At 59.2% G+C, this 22,752-nt stretch overlaps 1 protein-coding gene across 9 annotated transcripts in view; it reads left to right on the forward strand.

Moving 5' to 3' along the window:
• CCDC85C (coiled-coil domain containing 85C) overlaps window positions 1-22,752 on the forward strand; it is an 83,785-nt gene that overhangs the window by 45,978 nt on the left and 15,055 nt on the right. For 6 of the 9 annotated variants that reach the window (XM_073800064.1, XM_033850636.2, XM_033850635.2 and 3 more), the window contains exon 2: window positions 17,195-17,268. In XM_073800064.1, the coding sequence (XP_073656165.1) occupies window positions 17,195-17,268 (74 nt within the window). Of the gene's footprint in view, window positions 1-17,194; window positions 17,269-18,708; window positions 18,772-22,752 lie in introns of all 9 variants that reach the window. The other 3 variants (XM_033850634.2, XM_033850639.2, XM_033850637.2) reach the window with 1 other exon arrangement.

Genomic DNA, 22,752 nt, shown 5'->3' on the forward strand with positions numbered 1-22,752 from the left:
GTCGTCTGTGGGCGTGATGACGCAGAGGGAGGCTCCTTGGTCCTGCCCACCTCACTTCCCCATGCTGCTTCTCCAGCAGGGCCCTTCCTCTGCAGGACTGAGGTCTGTTTATTCTCGTTAGTAACCAAACACTGACCTCATCCTGGCACCAGCTCTCCTGACCTTTGGGTCTGTTAGCCTTCATATCTTTCTTAAAGAAACACAGCTGCGTGGGCTGGCGGAGTGCTGCAGTGATGGCCCCTACCCACTGTGCCCACCACGCCCGCCTGTGCCCACCTGTGCTCACCAGGCCAGAAGGGCCCTTGGAGGCTTCCAACTCCCTCATTGTGCAGAGAGGTGTTCTGGGGCCCAGAGAAGGGAGGGGACCTGCCCAGGGTCACACAGCAAGTGATGGCAGGACCCGGCCCCTGGTGCATAGAATCTGCTCCCCTCACTGCTGGTGCCCACCCGCCCTTTCCAACGCCGAGCCTCACCGTCCCCTCTCAGAGCCCGGGCTGGGTGTTTGGTGCCGGGGAGAGGGCTGGTGTTTCCTGCTCTGTGTAGCGTACAGGAATGCGAGGGTTGCCAGCCTTCCCCGGGTGCTGTCTTGGTGTGTGACACAGCCCTGCAAGAACTTGCAAAGGGGCGTGTGGGGCGGGCACACTCCAGTAAGAAGCACCCTGCAGCCCAGGACCCAGCGCATCCCGGGGGAGTGCCTCACCTGCCAGCTCGGGCAGGGACTGGGGGTCTCCCCGGCAGCCAAGGCTTGGCCAGAGGCGCCGTGGAGGAGCTGCCGTGTGGGGACAATCACAGTCACCTTCGGCTGAGGGTGAGGGAGCGAGGGCATGGGGGGAGGGGGAGTTCAGGCGGGAAAGCAGGGGGGCAGATCCGTGCAGCGAGTGGAACAGGATGTCTCCAGCAGTCCTGGGTGGTGGGAGGAGGGTCCGCAGGGGCCCTGCGCGCAGTCACAGAGCAGCCCGGCGGGCCACCCTGAGAAGCAGGCCTGTCTCTGCAGGTGGCGAGACCGAGGCCCTAGGGAGGTCCCTTGCTCAGGTGCCGCACGGGGATGCGAACTCTGAACTTGTGCTTGTGGAGGCTCTGGAAGGATCTGTGAGAAGACTGTCTCCACCCCCCAAACCCCCCCCCGCCCCAATTCCAGGCTGCAGGGGCCTGGCCTGGGTGTTCCAGAGTCCTCCCCGCAGCCCAGTGAGGAGAAGCATCATTCCTCCCATTATGAGGACGCAGAGGCTCAGAGATGTTTAGTCGCTAATGTGAGGTCGCAGGGCAGGTCCCTCTCCCGTGGAGGATCACACGCCCGGCGCGTCCTTAGCGGCCTGGGGTGACCAAGTGCGTGGCGAGTAGGATGTTGAGCTCCAGGCTTGCCAGTCCCATTGTGAGCCACCGACTGAGGTCACGGTGGGAAGTGGAGGGTTTTCCAGGCCCTGCCCAAGGTGAGCAGGTGACCTTTGAGTCCTGGAAGCTTGTGCACCCTCTCCCTTGCGCGGAAAGCTGTGGGTCCAAAGGGCAATTTCGACTTAGTTTACTGGGTGAAAGGCAGCCCGGGCCGCAGGGTCATTCAGAGAGCTGAGCCGATGAGCGATGGCAGGACCGGAGTGCACCTGGGGTGACGCGTGAATCCCGGACACCCAGAGCCCCCCATCAGCACCAACACCTGCAACGCCGTGGCCCTTCTCTGGAAGGGTGTTGTGCAGGGAGCAGACCCTTCCTTTTGGGAGGCTCGGGGAACCTACTCTGTCTTCTTGCTTCCCAGGGCACACTGAGGCCTGGGCGGGGATGCCCCTGTCCAGCAAATGCAGCCGGCTCGGACCTGCCGACCCCACGCCCAGGCCCTCTCTGCTGTGTGGTGGGGACTGGGGCGGTGCCCGTTTCCTTGCTGCCAGCTGGGCCGGTCCATGCCTCCCTGGAGCCAGCCTTGAGAAGGCCCCCACGATGACCTGGGGTGGACACGCAGGTCTGTGAGCTTTCTCAGAGCGGTTTGGTCACACAGCAAGCTCACGGCACCCCCAGGCAGCAGCCCGGGTCCTGCCCATCTGCCCTGGAACCCCGGAGGAGACCCCTCCATTTTCCTGGCGTGGTAGCCATCTGGGCACAGGCTCCTCTGGCCTGGGAGAGCTTTGTCCTTCCTCTCCCTGAGTCTCACACCTGGACCCCCAGCTTCGGGGTTTGCCCCATCATTGCAGCATTCGAATCAGACCTCCAGGCGACCTGTGACCACGGACGTCCTCCCTGGTCTCCCTCAGCCTGGGCTTCTCATTGCCACATGGGCCTGGGGCCCGGTTAGTGCCGGCTTGAGCCATTTCTCCTTTCTTCGCCACGTTCCTTTCTTCTTTTCTAGACCCACGTTCTGCCTGGACTTGGCTCGGACTGTCTCTTTGAGACCTGTTTCCCAGGGGGCTTTGAACTGGGGTGGGGCGCAATTTGCTGGGAGGCGGCGGGCTGAACCTGGACTCACCTGCTCGCTCATTCCCTCCCTCCCTCTAGGCTGCCTGCTGTGCATCCACGAACACAGGGCTGGGCGCTGGCTGTCAGTCACTAGGGTCTGTCCAGCCCCAGTGGTCCAGGCACACAGGACCCTCACCCGCCCCAGGACTCTGTTTACGGTGGGGAGGTCTTCCCTGCGGTGTATGGAACCGGCCTCGGCTTGTTCCCCCATCACAGCCAGCTCAGCGGTCCCTGTACTCCATGCTCTACAAAAATCTCAACTTAAAATAGAGAAGGGGGCATTTGCTTTATGAGCAAACAATACCACCTTTGCTTCAGATAACCTCCGAGTGCGACATTCCTAAATTGGATTCACTTTTAAAAGTTTGTGGTGATGCATCAGCCTTTGCTAGATTTGAAAGGGAGGCAAATGCAGGGGGCTCGGGTGGGCCAGGCCCCAGGTGGGCAGTCATGCAGTGGAGGTGAGTGTGGCCTGATTTCTGCCGTCTCCATGGTGACCTGATGCTGGTGTGCCCTCAGCTGGCAGCGTGGAAGCCTCAGCTCGCCGTTCTTTCCCATCAAGGTCATGCCACTGGAGTGTGAGCAGTGGAGAGGTTGGGGCTGGTTTTTATTGAGCATCTACTAAGGAATTGCCAGGCGCGATGCCAGGGGCTTTTAGAGCTGCTACCTTTCTTAATCCTCACAGCAGCCTTCCAAGGTTGGTGTTTTAAATCTCATTTTTAAATGAAACTGTGGTTCAGAGAGGCTAGGCAAGTCACCTGAAGTCGCACAGCCACAGCTTTTAGTTCCTCTGTTAGATTCCTACGGCTGCTGTCACAAATTACAACCTTGGTGGCTTGAACAGAAAAAATGTATTATCTTAGAGCTCTGGAGGTCAGAAGTGCTAAAATCAAGGTGTCCGCAGGGCTGCGCACTTTCTGGAGACCTGAGGGGGAATCCTTCTCCTGCCTCTTCCAGCTTCTAGACGCCACCCGCATTCCTTGGCTCGTGGCTCCGTTCCTGTCTTCAGAGCCAGCAAGAGGACGTTTCTCTGACCATTCCTCAGTCACCTCTCCTGACCACAGCCAGGAAGGGCTCTCCGTTTTTACACAGTCATGAGGTTAAATTGGGTCCACCTGGATCATGCAGGCTAATCCCCCCTCTTGACCGCCATAACCTTAATCGCATCTGCAAAGTCTCTTTGGCCGCGTGAGGTCACATATTCACAGATTCCAGGGGTTGAGCGTGGGCATCTGGGTGGACAGTAGTCTGCCTAGTACAGTTCATAAGTGCAGGCTGATATCTTTATTGTGGTGTCATTTGGGGAGACTGAGGCCCGAGGGTGCTGCCGGAGCTGCAACGTTTCACCAGTTTTCTCCTCTTGCGACACGCCCTGGCCACAAAAGGAGTTGGTCCTTCACTGGCTGGAAGGACGCGCCCTCCCCGGGACCTCGGGGGATGCACCCTGAAGCCCAGTGTTGTCCGTGATCTTCTGGTCGGCAGTCACCTGCTGTGGGTTTTCTGTGAAGGGGGAGGGGCAGTTTGCTGTCCTCGTGCCGAGTCTGTGTCATTTTAACGGGCGGGTCCTTGCTGCCTATTTGCAGGGATGCGGCCTTGTAGGGGCTCTTGGGTCACATCTCTGTCCTGCCCTCTGACCCTCTGGGTCACCTGGGCCTCCTGCCTGCATCTCTCTGGGCCTGGGTGAGGGAAAGGGCTTGTTCAAGGTCACAGAGCAGTTGGGGCAGAGAGGGAACCCGCTCTTGTCCCCAAGCGGTCTGCGGGAGGGTGGTTTCCCACTGCTGTCAGCCTCCCATCCCTGTGGCCCTTCCTCCCCATAGGCTCCTGACCTGCTGCCATTTCACTGCTCCCAAGGGGTGGGGGGCGGCACCAAAGGAGGCTCGTTGCCAGGGATGTTGTGAGGTTTTCCAAAGGCAGCCCGGGAATTGGGACCGAGGGAGGGGGTGTTCCAACATCAAAAGCTTCCAGTATCTTTTCTGGAGCGTCTGTTGCGCTGCCCCAACTCTCTTCCTTTTACTTAAAAAATGTTATTATTACTATTATTGTGAAGAAATATATAAAAAGAAACAAGCTTGGAGAATAATGAGGCTATTGATTCCACTGCCCACCTTTATCAGATCGCCAACAATAAAGCCTTTTAGCATCAGATCCTTTTGAGAAATAAAGTGTTACAGGTAGAGTTGAGGCATCTTGTGTGTCACCTCCTCACCCCTGCCTCCCCAGAACCTTCCCTCGCCAGGAATTCGGTACCTAACCCCTCTCCTGCACAGATGTTATTTCTCTTACAGGTTGTATGTCCATAAGCAACGTACGATGATGCTTTGCAGGTTTTCCGACTTTATAAATGATGTCACATTTATATGTGTCCCTCAGTTCTGCCTCCCCGCCCCTCCCCCCATCGTGCTTTTGAGATGTATCCTTGTTGATGGTACCTGTAATTCCACTTCATTCGTTTCCAGTTCTGCATAGTATTTCATTGTTTGGTTAAACCGCAATTCATCTGGTCTCCCAGGGAGGACTTTGAGGTGGTCTCCATTTTTTTCACTACTTTGGCCAGCGCTGGGACACGTTCTTGTACCTGTTTCTGCACGCCTGGACCGCCGGGGGTCCTTGAAGGCAGGTGCATCTTCAGTGGCGGGAAGCCATGCCGGGTGGCTGTCTGATCTGCTGTGCCAGGGCGCCCCATGTCCTGCTTCCTGCTTCTTACGCTCTTGCCATCACATGAGTGACCACTATTCACTTTCTGTCGGTCAAATGGCTGAAACTATCTCATTGTCTTTGTTTGCAGGAGGCTGGTCTTCTGACTGTGCTCACAGATCTGTGGTCTGCTGTTGGGCAGGGTTTTTAATGTTCAAACAGTTGAGTGTGACAGGCCTTCCCTTTATGGTTTGTTCGTTTTGCTTCTTGATTAACAAATCCTTTCCTACTTGAAAGCTGGAACTGCTCTTTTTATTTTTTTTTCTTCTTTTTCTTGTTTTTCCTCCCTCCCTCCCTCCCTCCCTTCCTCCCTTTTTGGAGTTGCTCTTTTTATTGATTTTGTTACAATATTGCTTCTGTTTTATGTTTTGGTTTTTTGGCCGCGAGGCATGTGGGATCTTAGCTCCCCGCCCAGGGATCGAACCTGCACCCCCTGCATTGGAAGGCAAAGTCTTAACCACTGGACCGCCAGGGAAGTCCTGGAGTTGTTCTCTTTTAACAACAGCTGTACTGAGACAAAATTCACACAGTTAATATATATATGAAAGTATACAATTCATTGCTTTTTACTACGTTCACAGAGTTACCCAGCCATCACTGTCTAATTCCAGGTCATTTTTATCACCCCAGAGAGAGAGTCTGTGCTCGTCCGCAGTTACTCCCTGTTCTTCCTCCCCCTCGGCCCTTGGCAGCCACCAATCTATTTTCCGTCTCTGTGAATTTGCTGACTCTGGACATTTCATATAAATGGAGTCGTACAAGATGTGGTGTTTTGTGACTGGCTTCCTGCCTGTAGCATAAGTTGTCACCCGCTTTGTATCAAACAAGCCCACGTCTTTAGAGTTGTTTTTTCCCGTAGAACTCTCTGTCCTTCTCGGAACTGCCTTCTGTGTGTGGTGTGAGGTTGGGATTGAATTTTTACTCTCCGCACCTGCCGCAGTCCCTTTCATGAAACAATTCAGCCTTCCCCCACCGGCACAGAATGCTGCAGGGCATGCGTGCCAGGCGCGCAGAGCTTCTGCGGGCCCTCGCCACCCCGGGAATCCCTCCACCTTTCTTGTGATGACTTATTCTCGTTTTTACTGAATCCGCAAAGCACTGTCCAGATGTGGTGCTGCCGCCAGAGCTGACTGCTGGGAGCCCCTCTTTCTCTTTCTCTTGCTTCCTATGCTTTGAGCCCCAGCTCTGCCGCTCACGCGCAGGGCGGGGTTCCTGCTGAGGTGTCAGATCTCCGGCTGGACTTCCAGCCACTCCCCTGTGGCCGATGACGCAGCCGCACCTAGATTTTCTGTGTGCTGGGCCCGCTCCACCTGCCACAGCTCCCCGCACCTCACCGCCTCTGCAGGCGGCTGGAGTGTGCCCTGCTGTCCTGCCCCCTCCCTCCTGCCTCCTCTGCTGGACAGTTGGCTCCATTCTGGGCCCACCAGCTGTACATGCTTGGTAGAGACATGCATGATGTCTAACAATGAAAGCAAACTCCCTTTCCCCCGAAACCAGCAAGGTCTCCACTTCTGGCTACCAAGGGGCTTGGCACATACACTCAGGGGCTCCCTGAATGTTTACCCGCCTACCCCCTTTCCTCACCACCTTCAGACATCCGTCCCGCATGTCCTGGCCGCCTCGGAGCCCCTGTGGTACGGCTGTGTTTGCAGGGGTTGAGCCCCAGTGAGTAGTCAGGGCCAGGAGGTGTGGGGTCCCTCGGGAAAGGAGCCCGAGAGGGGGACAATTTGAACAGTCACTGCTCAGCATAGATCAGGGGTCCCCAGCCCTGTGTGCACGTTAGAATCACCTGGAGGACGTTTAAAATGTATGGGCATCCAGGCCCCTTCGCTGGAGTCCAGTTTAGTTGGTTCCAGGGGAGAAGAGATCAAATGTTAAAATGTCCCCAGGGAGACCCAGGCCAGGTGTGACTTGCCTTCTGTGTGGCTAGGTGGCTGTGCTGGGGCCTCTAGGTGGTCTGTTCAGCCTCTATCAATAATTCCCAATCATTCAGAGTTAAATCAGGTTGGGGGGGAGGGGACATGAACAGTGCTGACACCTGAACAGTCACCTAAGCACACAGGTTAATTTCTGGGCCTGATAATTGAAGGCACAGGAAAGGAATTCTTTTTTTCCTGTTTTCCCCTGGTTTTGAAGTAATAACGCAGTTTCACTTTGGGATGGTCGGGCCTCCCAAGTGGTAGATGGAAAAATAAGTTTGAGTTTTCAGCTTGAGAGCACCTGTGGCTGCAGGCGGATCCAAACCGGGGTGTATTCTACTTTTTGTTTTTTTTTTGCGGTATGCGGGCCTCTCACTGTTGTGGCCTCTCCCGTTGCGGAGCACAGGCTCCGGACGCGCAGGCTCAGCGGCCATGGCTCACGGGCCCAGCCGCTCCGCGGCATGTGGGATCTTCCCGGACCGGGGCACGAACCTGCGTCCCCTGCATCGGCAGGCAGACTCTCAACCACTGCGCCACCAGGGAGGCCCCAAACTGGAGTGTGTTCTAAATGAGCCGGGTTGGACTCGGCCTCCTGCTTGGCCACTCCGTCGAGATTTCAGCGCAGGTTGAATTAAATGCCAGGCAGCCCCGGGTGGACAGAGCACCGATCCGTGGGGTCCTGGTCTGTGTGTGTGGCACACGGAGGGGCAGGTGGAAGCCAGGAGACAGCCGTGCGCCTCGTCAGGAGAGGCCGAGCGGCCAGCGTGGCGAGATCTCAGTTCTCATCAATGCAGTTGTTCGTTTCTCTCTGTGTCCATTAATTTTCTTGCCTCTGCAGGCTCAGGATGGAGAGGGTGGGGTCACGGCTGTCCACTTGAGTTGGGGATGTGGGATTTGAGGTTTCCAGGATCCCACGTATCAGGGCATGGAGGGGGGAGTTTGGGAGGGGCTGGGGGCCAGCTTTTCGGACATTCATGACCCCATGAGGCCCAGAGTCTTGGGGCTTGCAGGTGCCCTGGGGTGGGGGGTCCCAGGGGCGAGAGGGCCAGGAGAACGCCGTCCAGGGTGGAGTTCCCTGGAGCCTGGGCCCAGTCTTAGAGGCTGAGAGTCTCCAGAACTGCCCCACGAAGAGAATGTTTGCTCAGGGAGGGGAGGGGAGCCATGAGTCTTCCTAAGCCCTGCCCTTCTCTGCCTCGGTGGGCGGCCTGCAGGAGCACCGGGTTTGGGGATGGACGCACGCACGCACGCACGCGCACGTCTTGACTTTCAGCCCTGCTTTATGACTCTGTGACTGGACCGGTTACTGGGCCCCTCCTGAACCTTGGTTTCTGTGTCTCCCTGGCAGAGTCAAGGCTTGGAATGAGCAGTGCCAGCCACCATGGTGCTGATGTTCTGCGAGGCCCAGGGTGATTGTATGGGGCCCCCAGGGCTGCTGGGGGAGCTTTGAGGCAGGGTGGAAAGAACCTTGGCTCTGGACAAACCTGGGTTCAAATCCCAGCCCTGCAGTGTTCTCGCTGTGTGACTTTGGATGTGCTACTTAACCTCTCTGAGTCTCAGGCTCCTCTGCAGTAAACGGGGATAGCTCGGTGTGAGGATTAGGGGCGTGCTGGGAGGGCTGGGGTTTTGCTTGGCGTCTGCTGGCACATAAGAGGCGCTCAGTAACATTTGCGTGTGCGAATGGGAAAGAAGGGTCCCTTCTCGATGTCCTGTGTGGACAGGGGAACTCTTCTTCACGCCCGAGGCTCTGGTAGTCATCTCGGAGTTTGCAGCCAGCTGCCTTGGCCTGTCCACCATGCAGACCTACTGGTGGGCAGCTCAGGTGGGCAGGCCCGCCTGGAGGAGGGAGGGGCAGGGGCAGCCCTCCCCGCCCAGCGCTGCCACTCCTCCTCGCAGGAACCTGATGTTCCTCTGATATGCCTCCTCAGCCTTTTCGCCTTCATCCATAAATAATATCTGTCTCACATTCAGCCCGCACCTCCTGGGGCCGCGATGTATGCCAGGAGGCAGATGCGCCCTCAGCTGGGACTCGCCTTCCATCCTCCCCATCCCCACCCTGCCTTGTCTGCCTGTCAGAGTCCTGCTTGCTCTTAAGTGCTCAGCTCAGATGCCACCTCCTTCAGGAAGGAGTCCCTGATTTCTCCCCATCAGCACATCCTTGCTCTCGGCCCCCCTCATCCCTGGGCTGAGCCTCTTCACTCCACCCTTTGCCCTTCCGCAAACGTGGTTATTCCTGCAGCTCCTGCACTAGGCTGAGAGACCCTCGCAGTAGGGGACCATGCCCTTACACGAGCACGCGTGATTGCTGGTCCTGCCGGTGCCTGGCTCTGCGACGTTGGGTGGACCCATTCACTCGCTGAGCGTTCTTTTTGTCCTCTATATGATAGGCCGTCTGCCGCCCACCTGGCAGGGTCCCTGGGGGATCTAGAGGGTAGTAGAGTGAGTACGTTGGCACCGGGGCCCCCCTCCCAGCTACGTGGGGAAACTTCAGTGTTCCAGGGGCTCCGTCCAGTACTGAGCTTCTGCTTGCTTTTCACTAGTGATGGGGAGCTCACAGCCCCCTGGTAGCCTGGACGGTCGTGAAACAGGTAACTTGCCTTTCTAGTCCTGGATTTGGGGACCCACTGCTCTGCAAGGATTCAGTCCTTTGGTGACCTTTGGGATTGTTCAGCGTCTGGGGAGTAGGTGGGCCTGGGGTTGGAACATCCTCCAAGTCCTTGAAGAAGACAGGACCGTTCCCAGGCTCCGCCGGATCAGTGTCCCGGGCCTTGATGGGGCTGTGCATTCATCAGAGGTGAGGGCAGCAGGGACACCAGCCTGGTCTGTGGGCAGGGTGGGAGGGCAGCGGCCGCTCTGGCACTGAGTACCGGCCTGTTTCCCAGCAGCACTGGGTACTGCAGAAAGTGTGGCCTTTGCCTTGAGCCCAGGGCTGCACTGAGCCCGAGGTAGGAAAGGCTGCCTGGGGAGAGCAGGTTGCTCCGTCACTGCCTGGTCTGCAGCTGTCACTTCACATCCCGGAGCCTCAGTTTCTTCATCTGTAAACAGGGGTCGGTACCTGCTCACAGTGAGAGACGATGAGGACGATTGCCTGTAAGTAAGGCACACCGTTGGTGCTCATTAAGCGTGTGGTTACTGCTGCTTCTTGCTGGAACGACCTCGCCTTGCTCTGTGTGTCTTAACTCTGTTTGAGCTGCTATAACAGAATACCACAGACTGGGTGGCTCATAAACAACAGGAATTTCTCTCTGGTCTGGAGGCTGGAAGCCCAAGGTCAGGGTGCTGGCAGACTGAGTGTCTGGAGAGGGCCACTTCCTGGTTCACAGACGGTTGTCTCCCTGCTGTGTCTTCGTTTGGCGGAAGAGGCAAGAGAGCTCTGTGGGGGTCTCTTTGGTTAGGACACTAATCTCACTCACAAGGGCTCCACCCTCGTGACCTAATCACCTCCCAAAGGCCCTGCCTCCTAACACCATCACATTGGGCATTAGGTTTCAACATATGGATTCTGGGGGACACCGACATCCAGACCATAGCACTGTCCCTGGCGCCCGGGGCTGGTCCGAGCTCCCTGGGGGCGGTTCTCCTGGTGGCCCTGCCTGTGTGACTTTGTGCATCACCGCGTCCTTGTTTCTGTGCCTGTGGGGGGATGGGGATACCTCCACATGGGGGTGAAGTGTCTGAGGTTACTTGTGAGAGCTGACAGCTCCACCACATCCTGGGCAGGCGGGAGGCACGGGTGGAGACCGAGGCTCCGTGGTGCAGAGTGGGCCTGCCCCACTTGGTTTTGATTTCCACGGCCCACAGGTATGTGTGGCACTCCCCTGTCCCCTTGGGGGCCAGTCCTGGGGCGCGGGAGAAAGGAGAGAAGCCCAGGAACCGACTCACGGGAAGGCAGATGCTCTCAGGAGCTGCCCTCATCCTCTGGGGCAGAGAGGGAGGGAAGCCTGGAGTGGTGAGGGTGCTTCTGTCTAATGAGGCCCTTCCACCTCGGTGGAGCCACTGGCCCTGGTGCCACAGCCGACCCCTCGTAATGAAGTGGAAGGAGAAGGGAATTGAATCAGCCGGGCTGCGTTGTGGAAATGCCGGCCATCTCACGGCAGAGCTGCTGGGTGTGAGCAGGGGCCCAAGGTGTGGCGTTGCTGAGTCTCCTGCTGATGACCTGCCGCAAAGCCTGCCTGTCCCCGAGACCTTATAGGGACCCCGCTCAGGGAGAGGGGGTAGAAGGGAGGCAGGGCTGGTGGGGACCCTGGAAGAGGCAGCAGCTGGAGAATCAGGCCCCGCACGTGGCTGTGTGTCACGGTGCTGCCCCCCAGTCCCCTGCCCTCAGTCTCCATCCACTTCCTCCTTTGCAGAGAGGGAAAGTCGTACTTTTTCCCAAGCTGTGGCAGATACTGTGGGCGCCCTGCCCAGATCCCCGTGGCGCTCACCGCTTCCGTGCCCACCACCCGCTTCACCTGTGGGCACCTGCAGCTCTGCCTGGGAGCTTGCCCCTCCAGGTGGGCACTCCTGGGGCATGAACACCACCCTCCTGCCATGAGCGGCTCCCACCAGGGAGCCCTTGGGCAGGCGAGCAACTGTGAGACCCCTAGCGGGTTCACACCCTTCTCATCAGCTCCCATTCCCCGCCTCACCTCTCCACACCCTCACCTGGGCTTCCTGGGGTCACCTCCCACGTAACCCACTTGTATGCGAATCCTTGTCTCACCCAAATTAAGATGAAAGTTCCTGGTGAGGTTGGCACAAGACAACAGGGTAAATGCTGTGGGCTGAGGTCTGAGGGACAGTTGCCCTTGGCCGCTGGCATGCTGTACCCTCTGTGGCCTTGGGGGTGCCAGGTCACTGTCACAGGCTGAGTGCTTCTTACTGTCATTGCAGCTGCTGCTGGTGGGAGCTCATAGGATTAAGAGTCAACTCGTTTGGGGAAACCTGTTCGACCCAGCCCGTGGACTGATTCCTGTTAGGTCTTCAGGTTTTTCCAAGGGCCTACTGCGTGCTTAGCGGTGAGCTAGGTGGGGAGGGGGTGACAGGGGTGGTTGGACATGGCCTCTGGCCCCCAAATTCTTGCAGTTTGGACCGATGGTGAGGCTGGGGTGACATTGCCTAGGCAGGCAGGGGGCCAGGCTGCAGGGGGTGGAGATGTGACCTGGCAGCTTCCGGGAGGGCAGAGTGCCCTGATGGTCAACGCCGGCACCTGGCACAGGACTTCTCGGTGGAGCCGATCAGCGCCAGTGGGGAGGGGCTTGCAGACCCTCGGCTCCAGGACTCCACCCACCCACGGGCTGCTCTGGTCCTGCACGCCCCGGGAACAAGGACCTGTGAGGAGGGGCGTAGGAGGGCTGATGTTCAGGCTCCTGTGGGCGAGAATGTTGCGGGAGCTCTCCCTGTCACTCCAGATGGAAGGTGGATCGTGAGTCCCCCAGAATTGGACCAGTGGGCCCTGGGAGGGTCAGGGAATGTCCAGGGGATACCTTGGCCAGCCTGGCTCAGGATCCTTTTCATAGTCACCTCCCTCATTCCACCCCCCCGCCCAGCAGTCAAGCCAGGAAATGGCTCTTCCCTCCCTGCTGGCTCTACTCCTTGTTACTGCAAACCTGGGATTAATTTAATTACACGCTTGTCTCCAAGAGGCGGGGGCATGGAGGCGCCCCGTGGGATTGTGAGTTGCCCGAGGCTGCTGGGAAGGATCGTCCTCCCAGGGAGCCGGGCCCTTCCTGGCATCCCCTGCCCTCCTGCTCTCGCCCCTGCCACCAACCCCGACTTGAGGGTCCACCTAGCTCTCACTCGTCCCCACGGCAGGGCACCTGCTCTGACCCCCAGGTGACCAGATGTCCGGCTCCCTGGCTCCTGGCAGCATGCAGAGCCTGGCTTGGGGAGCTGAGGGTAGGGGCGGTGGGGACGGGGTCCCGTGTGGCCGGGGAGGTTTATCTGGGTCTTTGAGAAGGCGGCCTCATAGCCTGTTAAACTCTGCAGGATCGGGCAGGCTCGGGGCTGAGCCTGGACCTCGGAAAAGGCCCCCAGAGCAGAGCTGGGGGCAGTGGGCAGAGGGTGGCCGATGGGGCCCACTTTCCACGCCATCCTCTGGGCCACCCTTCTGTTTCCCTTGACGTTAACACGGGACTCTGCGATGTGAAGGTACAATCGTTTAGTCCCTTCTCCTTTTTTATAAAGAAAGATTTCTCCCTATTCTAAAGGGAGATTACTTGAAAATTAACAAGAAACAGTGTGAATAAATAAAGTCACCCATCTCCTCGTGAGCAACACCACGGTCAGTATCTCTGTGTGCCTCGTTCCTGGATTTCTGTTTCAGTATTTTTAAACATAATAGCCATTCTACTTGTAGTTTTGTGTCCAGTTCTTTTCACTGGCGTTTAAGTGTTTTTCTTACCGTTGAGGAGAGAGACTCTCCTAAACGTCGTTGGTTGGCGACAAGGGTATAAACGCTCTGCTGTTGTTGGACGAAGAGTTGTTTCCAGTTTGGGTCACTGTAACGCTGTCTGCGTTCTTCATGATTGCAATTCATTCCTTAGGATACGTTCCATTGGGAGCACCGGGTGATTAAAGGCATTTTAAGCTTCTCACGTTGTTCTTTTGAAATTTAAAAGAAAAACCCAACAAACCTTGATGTCTGAAGTGTAGTTCATCCTCTGCAGCCTCTTGGGGTTTGGGGCGAACCCAGACAGATGGGCCGAGTGGAGCGGCTCCTTGTTCCGGGGCCATGGACGCGGCCTGTGGTTTGTGGGGTGAGCGATGGCCTGTGTCCCTTCTCGTGGCGCTGGCTCTGTCGCCGCTCCTTCTTCCCGACTGCCATCCTGGGAGGTGGGCGTGAGGCTGTGGAGTGGCCGTGTGCCCGGCCCGCCTGTTGCCCGGCGCGGGCGCTAAGCTGCTCGGAACGTCTGCTGACTCCCTCCCACCCAGGCCAAGCTCCAGCGGCAGTCTGACAGAGAAGGGAAGGGCTGGGAGCTCCTGGCTCAGCGCATCGGAATGGCAGAGGGACACAAAATCGCCCCCATAGCCAGGAGACCATGGGCGGGCGGTGTGCCCGCCTTCAGGGTGGCTCTGTGACCGTATAGGGCAGCGTGAGAGTTAGTGACCTGACTCAGGTCGCTGGTCACACACAGGTGGCTGGTCCTTCTGGCTTCAGGGCTGTGCCTGGCAGCTCATCCCTGGTGGGGCTGCGGTGCGCAAGGGGGCTGGCTTGCGGCCGTGCCCGAGGGTTGGGCAGTAGTGGGGCGTCCAGGGGAGATGCTTGACCAAGAGCCACGTCTCATTAGGGACCTCTGCCGGCTTCTCAAAATGGCACGGTGCTGTCAGCTCCTCTCAGAGCGGCGGGACACTTGGGATCCTGAGCACTGACCTATGGGGGTGGGCCTGGGTGGTGGGGAGAGGGTCTGGAAGTCTGGGCTCTGGGCCCCCCTGCTCACCTGCCAGCAAGTAGGGACACTATTCCTTGTGGCCTCCTCGTCTGGAAAACGGGGAACGATGTCTTTTGGCCCCTGTGAGCCTTCAAGGAGGCGCCAGGTGCAGGGGCTGCCGTGCGTCACACGGGGGTGAATGGGGGGGACCTTCCCTCCCCCGCCGACCCCACCCAGAGGGGGACCACATAGGGGTCAGTGGTTGTTTTAACGTGTAAGGTTGAGGGAGCTGGGAGGGTCTAATCCGCTGTTTCCCGGGTGGTGTTCCAGGGAACCCTCCTGCCGGCAGCAGGTGGAGGACACAGAGGATTGGGGAGGCCAGGCTGCACCCCATCTCCGTCCCCCTGCTCACAGGGCCCAGCACCCCTGGAACACTGAGGCCCTTCCCATCAGGCCTGTTTGTGAGGGCGGGTGCGGACACGATGTGGGAACTGCTGGTCAGTTTGGGCTGATTGACGGGTAAACCGAGGCCGGGGGCCAGCATGGGGCGTGAACTGTAGTGACTGCTGAGGGTCCCCTGCCCGGGCCCTGGGCACAGGGAAGCCTCTGCAGTCCCCGCCTGGGGTCCGGTCCCCCCACCCTGCCCCGCCACTGCCCCGCGTGTGTATAAAGAAGCCATGGCGCCTCTCGCAGGTCACACAGCGGGGCTCCTCGCAGAGCTGCCCTGTGTCACCAGGGTCTCCCTGGGAGTGAGGGGGAGTGGCCTGGCCAGTGACCCTCTTCCTCTCTAGGAGGCTCCGCATTCCTGAGAGGTGACTGGCAGGGAGCAGGGGGGAGGAGTTGGTTATGTAATTGGGGCGGGGTGGGCCGCCCCCCATTCCTGCCCAGGGCGGGGCTGAGGGCTCCTGGGCCTGGTCCAGGGCTGGGGAGACAAGGCTCCTGAGGGTATGCTTGGGGAACACGGTGACCCACAGCAGGCAGGTCAAGGGGCACACGGGCACCTCCTGTAACTGGGGGCGCGTCAGAGGCGGCAGCTCGGCGCTGCTGATGGGCGGAAGCTCGTGAAGCCTGGGCCAGCCTCCAGCGCAGGGGGCTTGGGGCCCTGGGGAGGGGGCCACTGGCCGCCCCATCCTCACAGGGCGCCCGTGGACCCCTCCTCTGCCGGCAGGCCCTGTTGGGGAGGGGCACGGCGTCCGCGTCACACACCTAAGGGCCCAGGGTTCGCCCGCGGTCATGCTGACTGTGCTGGCGTGGATGCATGACAGTCCAGCTTGTCCTTTGCCTGCACCTCAGCCCCCTTTGCCCACCTGGGAAGGTTAAAAGCCCCCCCGGGGGGGCAGTGGTGTGGGGCATTAGGGAGCTGGCTTTGGTCGAAGGTCTGGTGCCTTCTGAGATGAAGGGCCGCTGGTGTGGTCCGGGAAGACCCTGAGTCCTGCTGGGGATCGGGGCCGGTGGGTGCAGCAGGAACAGCGACTGGCCCAGGGGTGGGCAGGGCCCAGGCTGGCGTCTGGGCTGTGTGGCCTCTGGCCGGGCGCTCATGCGGGTGAGAGGAGCATAGCCGTCCCTTAGCAGGTGGCAGCAGACCTCCTGGGGGAGGTACCCTATGCTGTCACAGAGGTGCTCAGACCCACCTTTCCTCCCTCGGCACGGGCACCTGCTGTGACTCTTCCGTCCCCTTGCCTACCCTACCCTGTGTTAACCTTCCCTGTCCCGTGTTCTGCCTCCCTCCCCTTGCCCTCTCTGCCCCATGTCACCCTTGGCCTCCACCCAGGCAGGCTCCCTTGTCCTGGCCTGGAGTGAGTTAGTCACTAGTTTTCTCCTCTGAGCTGATTTCCAGCCCAATGGGGAGGTAGGACCAGGGCCGTGGGTAGCCAGGGTGGCGGAATTTCTCCCGCTTCTTTTTTTTTTTAATAGAGACAGGATGCTTTAAGGTGGTTTTTAGAAATTAATTAATTACTTAGCTTATATTTTGGCTGCGTCAGGTCTTCGTTGCTGCGCGTGGGCTTTCTCTAGTTGCGGCGAGCAGAGGCTTCTCTTGTTGCAGAGCACAGGCTCTAGGTGCGTGGGCTTCAGTAGTTGTGGCACTCAGGCTCAGTAGTTGTGGCTCGCGGGCTCTAGAGGGCAGGCGCTCAGTAGTTGTGGCACACGAGCTTAGTGGCTCTGCGGCATGTGGGATCTTCCTGGACCAGGGCTCGAACCCGTGTCCCCTGCATTGGCAGGAGGATTCTTAACCGCCACGCCAGCGGGGCAGTCCCTCTCCCACTTCTGATGTGATTGTGCAGCGGGGTCAGTGTGGTGAGGGAAGGTGGATTTCACCCCCTCCGCGCTCAGGAACTGGGGGCGTGTGGCTGGAGGTGTCTCCCTGGCCTCTGACTGCAGGAGGGGTGGTGGGTTATCTGTGTTATGCAGCCCCCCAAACAGATCGCTTGTAGAAGTTCTGTGCGTCAGGCAGGATGGAGCGGAGGAAGCCCAGACGCTGACTTGGCATGCTTGGGGCCTCAGTTTCCCCCCGAGCAGGGGAGGGCCTCCCTGGACCCTGGGCCTTGGGGTGGGCTGCCCCTGGGTGAGGGTCCCATCAGGGGAGCATTTGTGAGAACTCTTTTTGGACCTGAAGCATTGTGGAAGTTGAAGGAATCAGCTCAGGACGAGCTGGTGAGGGAACCCATCACCCACTTTCTGCAGGTCAGGGAAACCTGGGCTCAGAGGCCCACCGGAGGGGGCCCAGGGGAGGGTGGGCCCTCCTGTTGGATACAGTTTGCCGACGGGTGACATGCCCCCTTTGTGTCGTTACAGATCCCTCGTCCACCTACATCAGGCAGCTGGAGACCAAGGTGAAGCTGCTGGAGGGTGACAAGCTCCTGGCACAGGTAGGCTGGCTGTGGGCCAACCCCACCCTGAGGGCCAGCGCAGGCCCTGCTGCCCACCCACCACTCTCGCCCCAGCACGCCTGGGGTTCCCTTCCCCCCTCCCACCCCTAACCTTCCACCTGCCCCCGACTCCTGCCCGGAGTCACCTCCTGGGACACCTGGCCGAGGACGGCCACCTGCCTTCCCTCCATCACAGCCTTTCCCTGTCTGTCCCCGCTGTGGTCTGCGAGCCCCTTGGGGGCTGGCGCTGGGCCCGTCCCAGAGATGGTGCAGAACACACACGCAAGTGCTGAAGAAATGGACTGCTTTGCCCTCTGGATGGGCGCATCAAGGCCCAAGAGGCGGGCTGGCCTGTCCCCGCTCAGACCCCCATGGAAACTTCCCTGCCCCTGCTGTGCCAGTTTCTCTCTGGGCTGGGGTCTGCCCTCCTCCCTCCTGCCTGGCCTGAGTCCACAGACAGGTGAGGCCAGGCCTCGTCCCTGGCCTGCCCCTGGCCTGTCCCCAGCACAGGGACGGCGGGTTAGAGATGGGTGATGGGGTCAGTGCGGGGAGGAGGTGGTGCAGGATGAGAGGTGGGGGGTAGGCGTCTGTGCCCTTGACGAGTGCGGCTGGAGCGTGGAGGGGGCGTGGCTGCCAGGACGAGGGGCCTTTCCTGCTGTTGGCAGGGTGGTGATGGGGGGCTGTGATCAGCCCGGTTGGTCGGGGTGTCTGGGGCCAGCTGGCTCGGCTGACCCTCCAGCCTCTTTCTCCCTTGTACTCATCCCTGACTTCATCTCAGTATCCCTCTCCCCTGCCACATCTGCTGGCCCATAAGTGGCCGGCCGGGATGCCCAGAGCGTTTCTCTGGGAACCAGCCCCAGGGAGGGCTCAGCTGCCTGGCCTCGTTGCTAGGCGACCAGTGGGCTTGGCGCCACTGCCCTGCTCAGACACCCTCTCTGCCCACTGGGCGGCGGCTGGGATGCTCACAGCCCCAAGTGCAGCCCGACAGCTGCCATCCCACCTCTCGCCCTCGCAGGGGCTGCTGGAAATTCCCCCTAGCTCGGCAGGACCCTGCAGAGTATGTGGTTCACATTTGGGTCTTTGCTCCCCCACATCCCATGGCCACCGCATTGTGTCAGGCGCATAGCCAGGCACTGAATCGCAAGGCTTGTTTTCAAACAAAATGTGTCACTTGTTAAGGTGCTGGAAGGGCCTGGCTACAAGATATGCTGGCTCCTCGGGGCTGGCAAGGGCAGGGAGGGGCTGGGGCCTCGCCTGGCGGTGGGCTAGGGCTCCTTAGACCTGAACACTCCATGTGGGCTAAGGAGGGTGTGTGGGGCGGGCTGCAGGCGCTGTAGGCAGGAGCGATGGGGGCAGCCTCAGGACTTGGGGGCCTTTGCTCTGGGGCTGGTTCCCATCCAGCGAGTAGGGAAGCGAGTCACTCACTTCAGCCATGTACAGCAGGGTGAAGGCCAGGACCTCGCTCTGGCAGTGGAAGCCTCCGACCAGCGGGTCAGCAGCCTTGTGAGTCTGCCCCAGTCCAGCTGTTCTTTGTGTCACTGTTTCTGGGGAGAAGCAGGTTGAGAGCTTGGACCCCAGATTTGGGATGCCATTTGCAATGCTGTTCTGCGGTCCAGGCAGGGCATGGCTTGTGGTCCTGTTTCCAAGGACAAGGACAGGCTGCAGAGTGGCAGTCCTTCCTCCTCCTCCTGCCTCTGGGAGCCCCCTGGTCTCATAAGGGAGCCCCCCATAGCTGTGTCCCCTTGCCCCGTGCCCACAAGGGCAGAGGTGGAGGTTGACGGGGCCCTGTGTCTGCAGCATCAGGGGTACGGGCCGCCACCTGGGCAGGGGGTTTCTCTGCCTGGTCCCTCCCCACCAAGCCTGCTCTGACCTGCTCCCAGGGGTCAGACTGGGGACATTGTCCTTGTCCTGGAGGCAGCAGCAGTGGGCTTCTGTCCCCGACCTGTACCCACGCCAGGCTCTCCGGAAACACACAGCCATCAGATGGGGGCGCGACCTCTCGCCCGGGCCCAGGCTTGCTGGCTTCAGGCAGATGGGGCTTTAGGGACAAGAACGTGCTTTGGCCCGGCTCCTCGCTGGTACAGGAGAAGTGCTGGGAACTCCGAGACCATCCAGTGTGCCAGTGTGCCAAGTTTCTTGTTTCCTGAGTAGACTTTTCTTTCTCCCCAGATGAAGCCCTGTGAGGCTGAGCTGCTCCGGTGATAGCCGTGGGTGCTTGTGTGTGTCATGGGGGTGGGGCCCCTGGGTCCTATCCTCGTCTCTTCCTCACGAGGACTCTGCTGGCGAGTGGGGGTCTTGCCCAGGGTCTCCCAGTGAGCGGTGTCAGGGCCATACCCAGCATCCCAAGAAGGGGGCAGCCGTGTGGTGCTGGGGCCTTGGCCCTCCAGTGCACTGCGTACCCACCTGCCCTGGTCCCCTTGCTTCAGCCGAGGGCTGACCCTCAAGCTACAGGATGCAGAAGCACCCGGGGGCCAGGGTGCGGGCAGGGCATCTCCAGGGTCATGGGTGGGACTCCTGTTGCCCCTGCCACCCGCTGCCACCAGGGCTTGGCCTTGAGGGTGGGTGGGTGCCCTGGAGGAGGGCGTTGCTGTTCTGAGCCACGCAGGGGATGTGAGAAACAGTGAGAGGAGGACCGCTTCTGGCCTGCTCAGGGCTTCCTGGTAGCGGTTGACACCTTGCCTGCCTCTGGGTTCCTAGGGTGGCTCCGGTGGCATCAGCTTTATGAGGACCCTTGAGCCACTTCCTCTCCCCTGGCCTCTGTTTGCTTACCTGTAAAATGGGCACTCACTCACTCCATGTGTAACTGATCACCTGCTGTGTGCATGGCCGGCGGGGGGGTGGGGTGGGTGTACAGTGGTGTCCAGGCAGAGGCCTACCCACAGGGGGCACTCTTGTGCTGCCTCCTTGTCCTGGCCAGCAGGCTCATGTATACGGGAGGGCTGTGGAGGACAGTGGAGGTGGGGAGAACTCCGTGGGCAGGGCTCAGCCCACAAGTAGAGTACTGGTCTTATTTTGATGAGTACTGGTCCAGGGAAGATGGGGTTTTCTTAGCCTCCTTCCTCCTGGCCTCCTGCCAGTAGCCTTCCCCCAGGTGGCCCGGCACTTGCTCTGGGCTCTCAGCCCCATAGGCTGCCTCTCTTGCTGATGGGATATTGGGATCCTCCTTGTGAAGCCTGGCCCTGACCCCTGCTGGACTGTTAGGTACTCAAGGACTGGGCTGCTGGGTCTCAGTGGTCACGTCTGTGTCTCAATGCCCAACTGGACTTGGTGGATGCATCTTGGGGAACCCTGGCTGCACCTGCCTGGTCTCCCAGGCTGGGAGGGGAGGCTGGCTCTTGCCCAGAATGAGGAAGGTCTGCTTAACCCAGGGAGAGTGGCTTCATAAGGTAGTGAGTGTACCATCTGTGGAGGTAATCAAGTGTGGATGGATGGATGGATGGATGGATGGGGGTGATGGGTGACCGTGTTTGGGAATATTGAAGAAGGAGATTGCTGCCATGGGTGGGATTCTGGCCACGGTCTCATGGGCTCTAGCTTGTGAGATTTCATGATTCTGGCACCTATATCTTTTCAGTGAAATCAGATTGCACAGAAACCTCCAGCTCTGTGCAAGTGGAAAATCTGCCTTTGGCGAAAAGCAGGGGAGAGCAATGTTATTCTTTTAACTATCTTCGGGTGACGTGGCTTTGGGGTTTGGGTGGGAGGGCAGAGAGCCGCTGTGGATTCCCGTTCCCCACTGCCCACCCTCTCCCTCCACGGCCTCTATTTAACTCCAAAACAGCTTTAATTAAAAATGTGCCGGAGTGTTCACAGGCTAAATTACTGTATTGCAGTTCATATTTTCTTTCTCATGTCGGCTTTAAAATTTCATCAACACAGCTGCTTCCTCTGCAGTGATTCATCTGGAGCCCAGTATGTGATACGATTTTTCCCGTGGATTCTGTGCCTAGCCGGGCTGGGCTGGAGGCGGCTCTGATTGACGCAGGGGCCTACGCTCTGTGGTTCCCTCCATTCACTTCCCTGCTGGGCTGATCAATGAAGGCTCCGCATGTGCCCAGAAGCCAGCTTCACAAAAGAGCAAGAAGCAGGTTGGGCAGGAGCGGGCGGCCGTCTGGGGGAGAGGAGGCAGTGGTCCAGGCCCGTGGCTGTGACGGGTCCCAGCCGGCCCCCCTTCGCCTGGCCCCGGCGCCCGCTCTTCCCATCCTGCCATGCCACACAGGGTCACTGTACACTCAGGTTGGAAGTGACCCCAGGATTTACACCAAGCATGGATGGGGAAACTGAGGCCTGGGACAGGTGATTGTATTAGTTTGCTAGAGCTGCTGTAACAAAGACCCATGCACTTTGTCGGAGCGGGGTGCGTGCAGAAGGGGCTTAAGCAGCTGCAATGTCTTGAATGTATTGTCTCACAGTTCTGGGGAGCATGGGGTCAACAGGTCAGCATATGAATTTGATTGGGACACAGTTCAACCTGTAGCAATGATGCTGTTGGCCTGACGCTATAAGAAAGTGGGTTTGAGCCCCAGAGGAGTCTGGGTTCAGATAATCCCTGCTCCGCCACTCACCGGCTGTGTGGCTTTAGGTAAGATACCTTATGTCCCGGCGCCTGGTTTCCTCACCTATAAGACAGGGGCGATGGTGATGCCTGCTACAGCACTGACTGGAACCTGGGGGCGCCCAGGCAGTGCTTGCCCTTCTCTCCTTTTCCTGGTCTTGGGAGCCTGGGATTTTTCAAGGTCTGGCAGCCCACGCCCATTCAGCCGGGCTTGGTCCCTGATGGACTGCTCCTTCTTGCCTTTTGTCTGCGTTTCGAACCATCCAGGCCTTGGGACGGAGGAACGGTCTGCTACTATCTGAGCCCATTGCTGACACCTCAGTACTGATTCCCGCCTCCCCAGGGAGGGCTGTTTTGGTTGGTTGGTCCCCTTGCCCAGGCCCTGCAGAGATGCTGGCCTCATGGTGTGTCTGTGGTGGCAGTGCTGCTCGCTGGCATCTTCTGTGCCATGCTGCTTTGTTGACAGGCTCTGGGCTGTCCCTGCTTCGCCTGTTTGGTGTTCCGGGGCTGGCTGTCATGTCCCCGCCCCTTCTGTCCTGAGAGATGTGGTCTCCGGACGGCTTCATCTGCTTCATTAGCAGAACCTTAGAACCAGTCCAGCCTCTTCCTCAGCCAGGGAGGAAACCCCCTCTTTCCATCATCCAAGCAGATGGTCAGTCTAGCAACGTGGGCAGGAAGAGACAAGGAACTCTACCTCTGTCCCTTACGCCCGAGGCTTAACCAGTGTCCACCGTGAGCCAGACACCAGGTGCTCAGCATGGTAAGAGGCTAACCCCAGAGCCAGAGGGCCTGGTTCCAACCCGCAAAGTGCCACTTACCAGCTGGGTGGCATTGGGCCAGTGGGTTAGCCTCTCTGTGCCTCAGGTTTCCCAGCTGTGAAACGGGGACACTAACGGTGTCTGCTCCAGGATTAAAGGGCAAATCACGGA

The sequence above is a fragment of the Tursiops truncatus genome, chromosome 2, assembly GCF_011762595.2.
Source record: "Tursiops truncatus isolate mTurTru1 chromosome 2, mTurTru1.mat.Y, whole genome shotgun sequence".
NCBI classification, from domain to species: Eukaryota; Metazoa; Chordata; class Mammalia; order Artiodactyla; family Delphinidae; genus Tursiops; species Tursiops truncatus.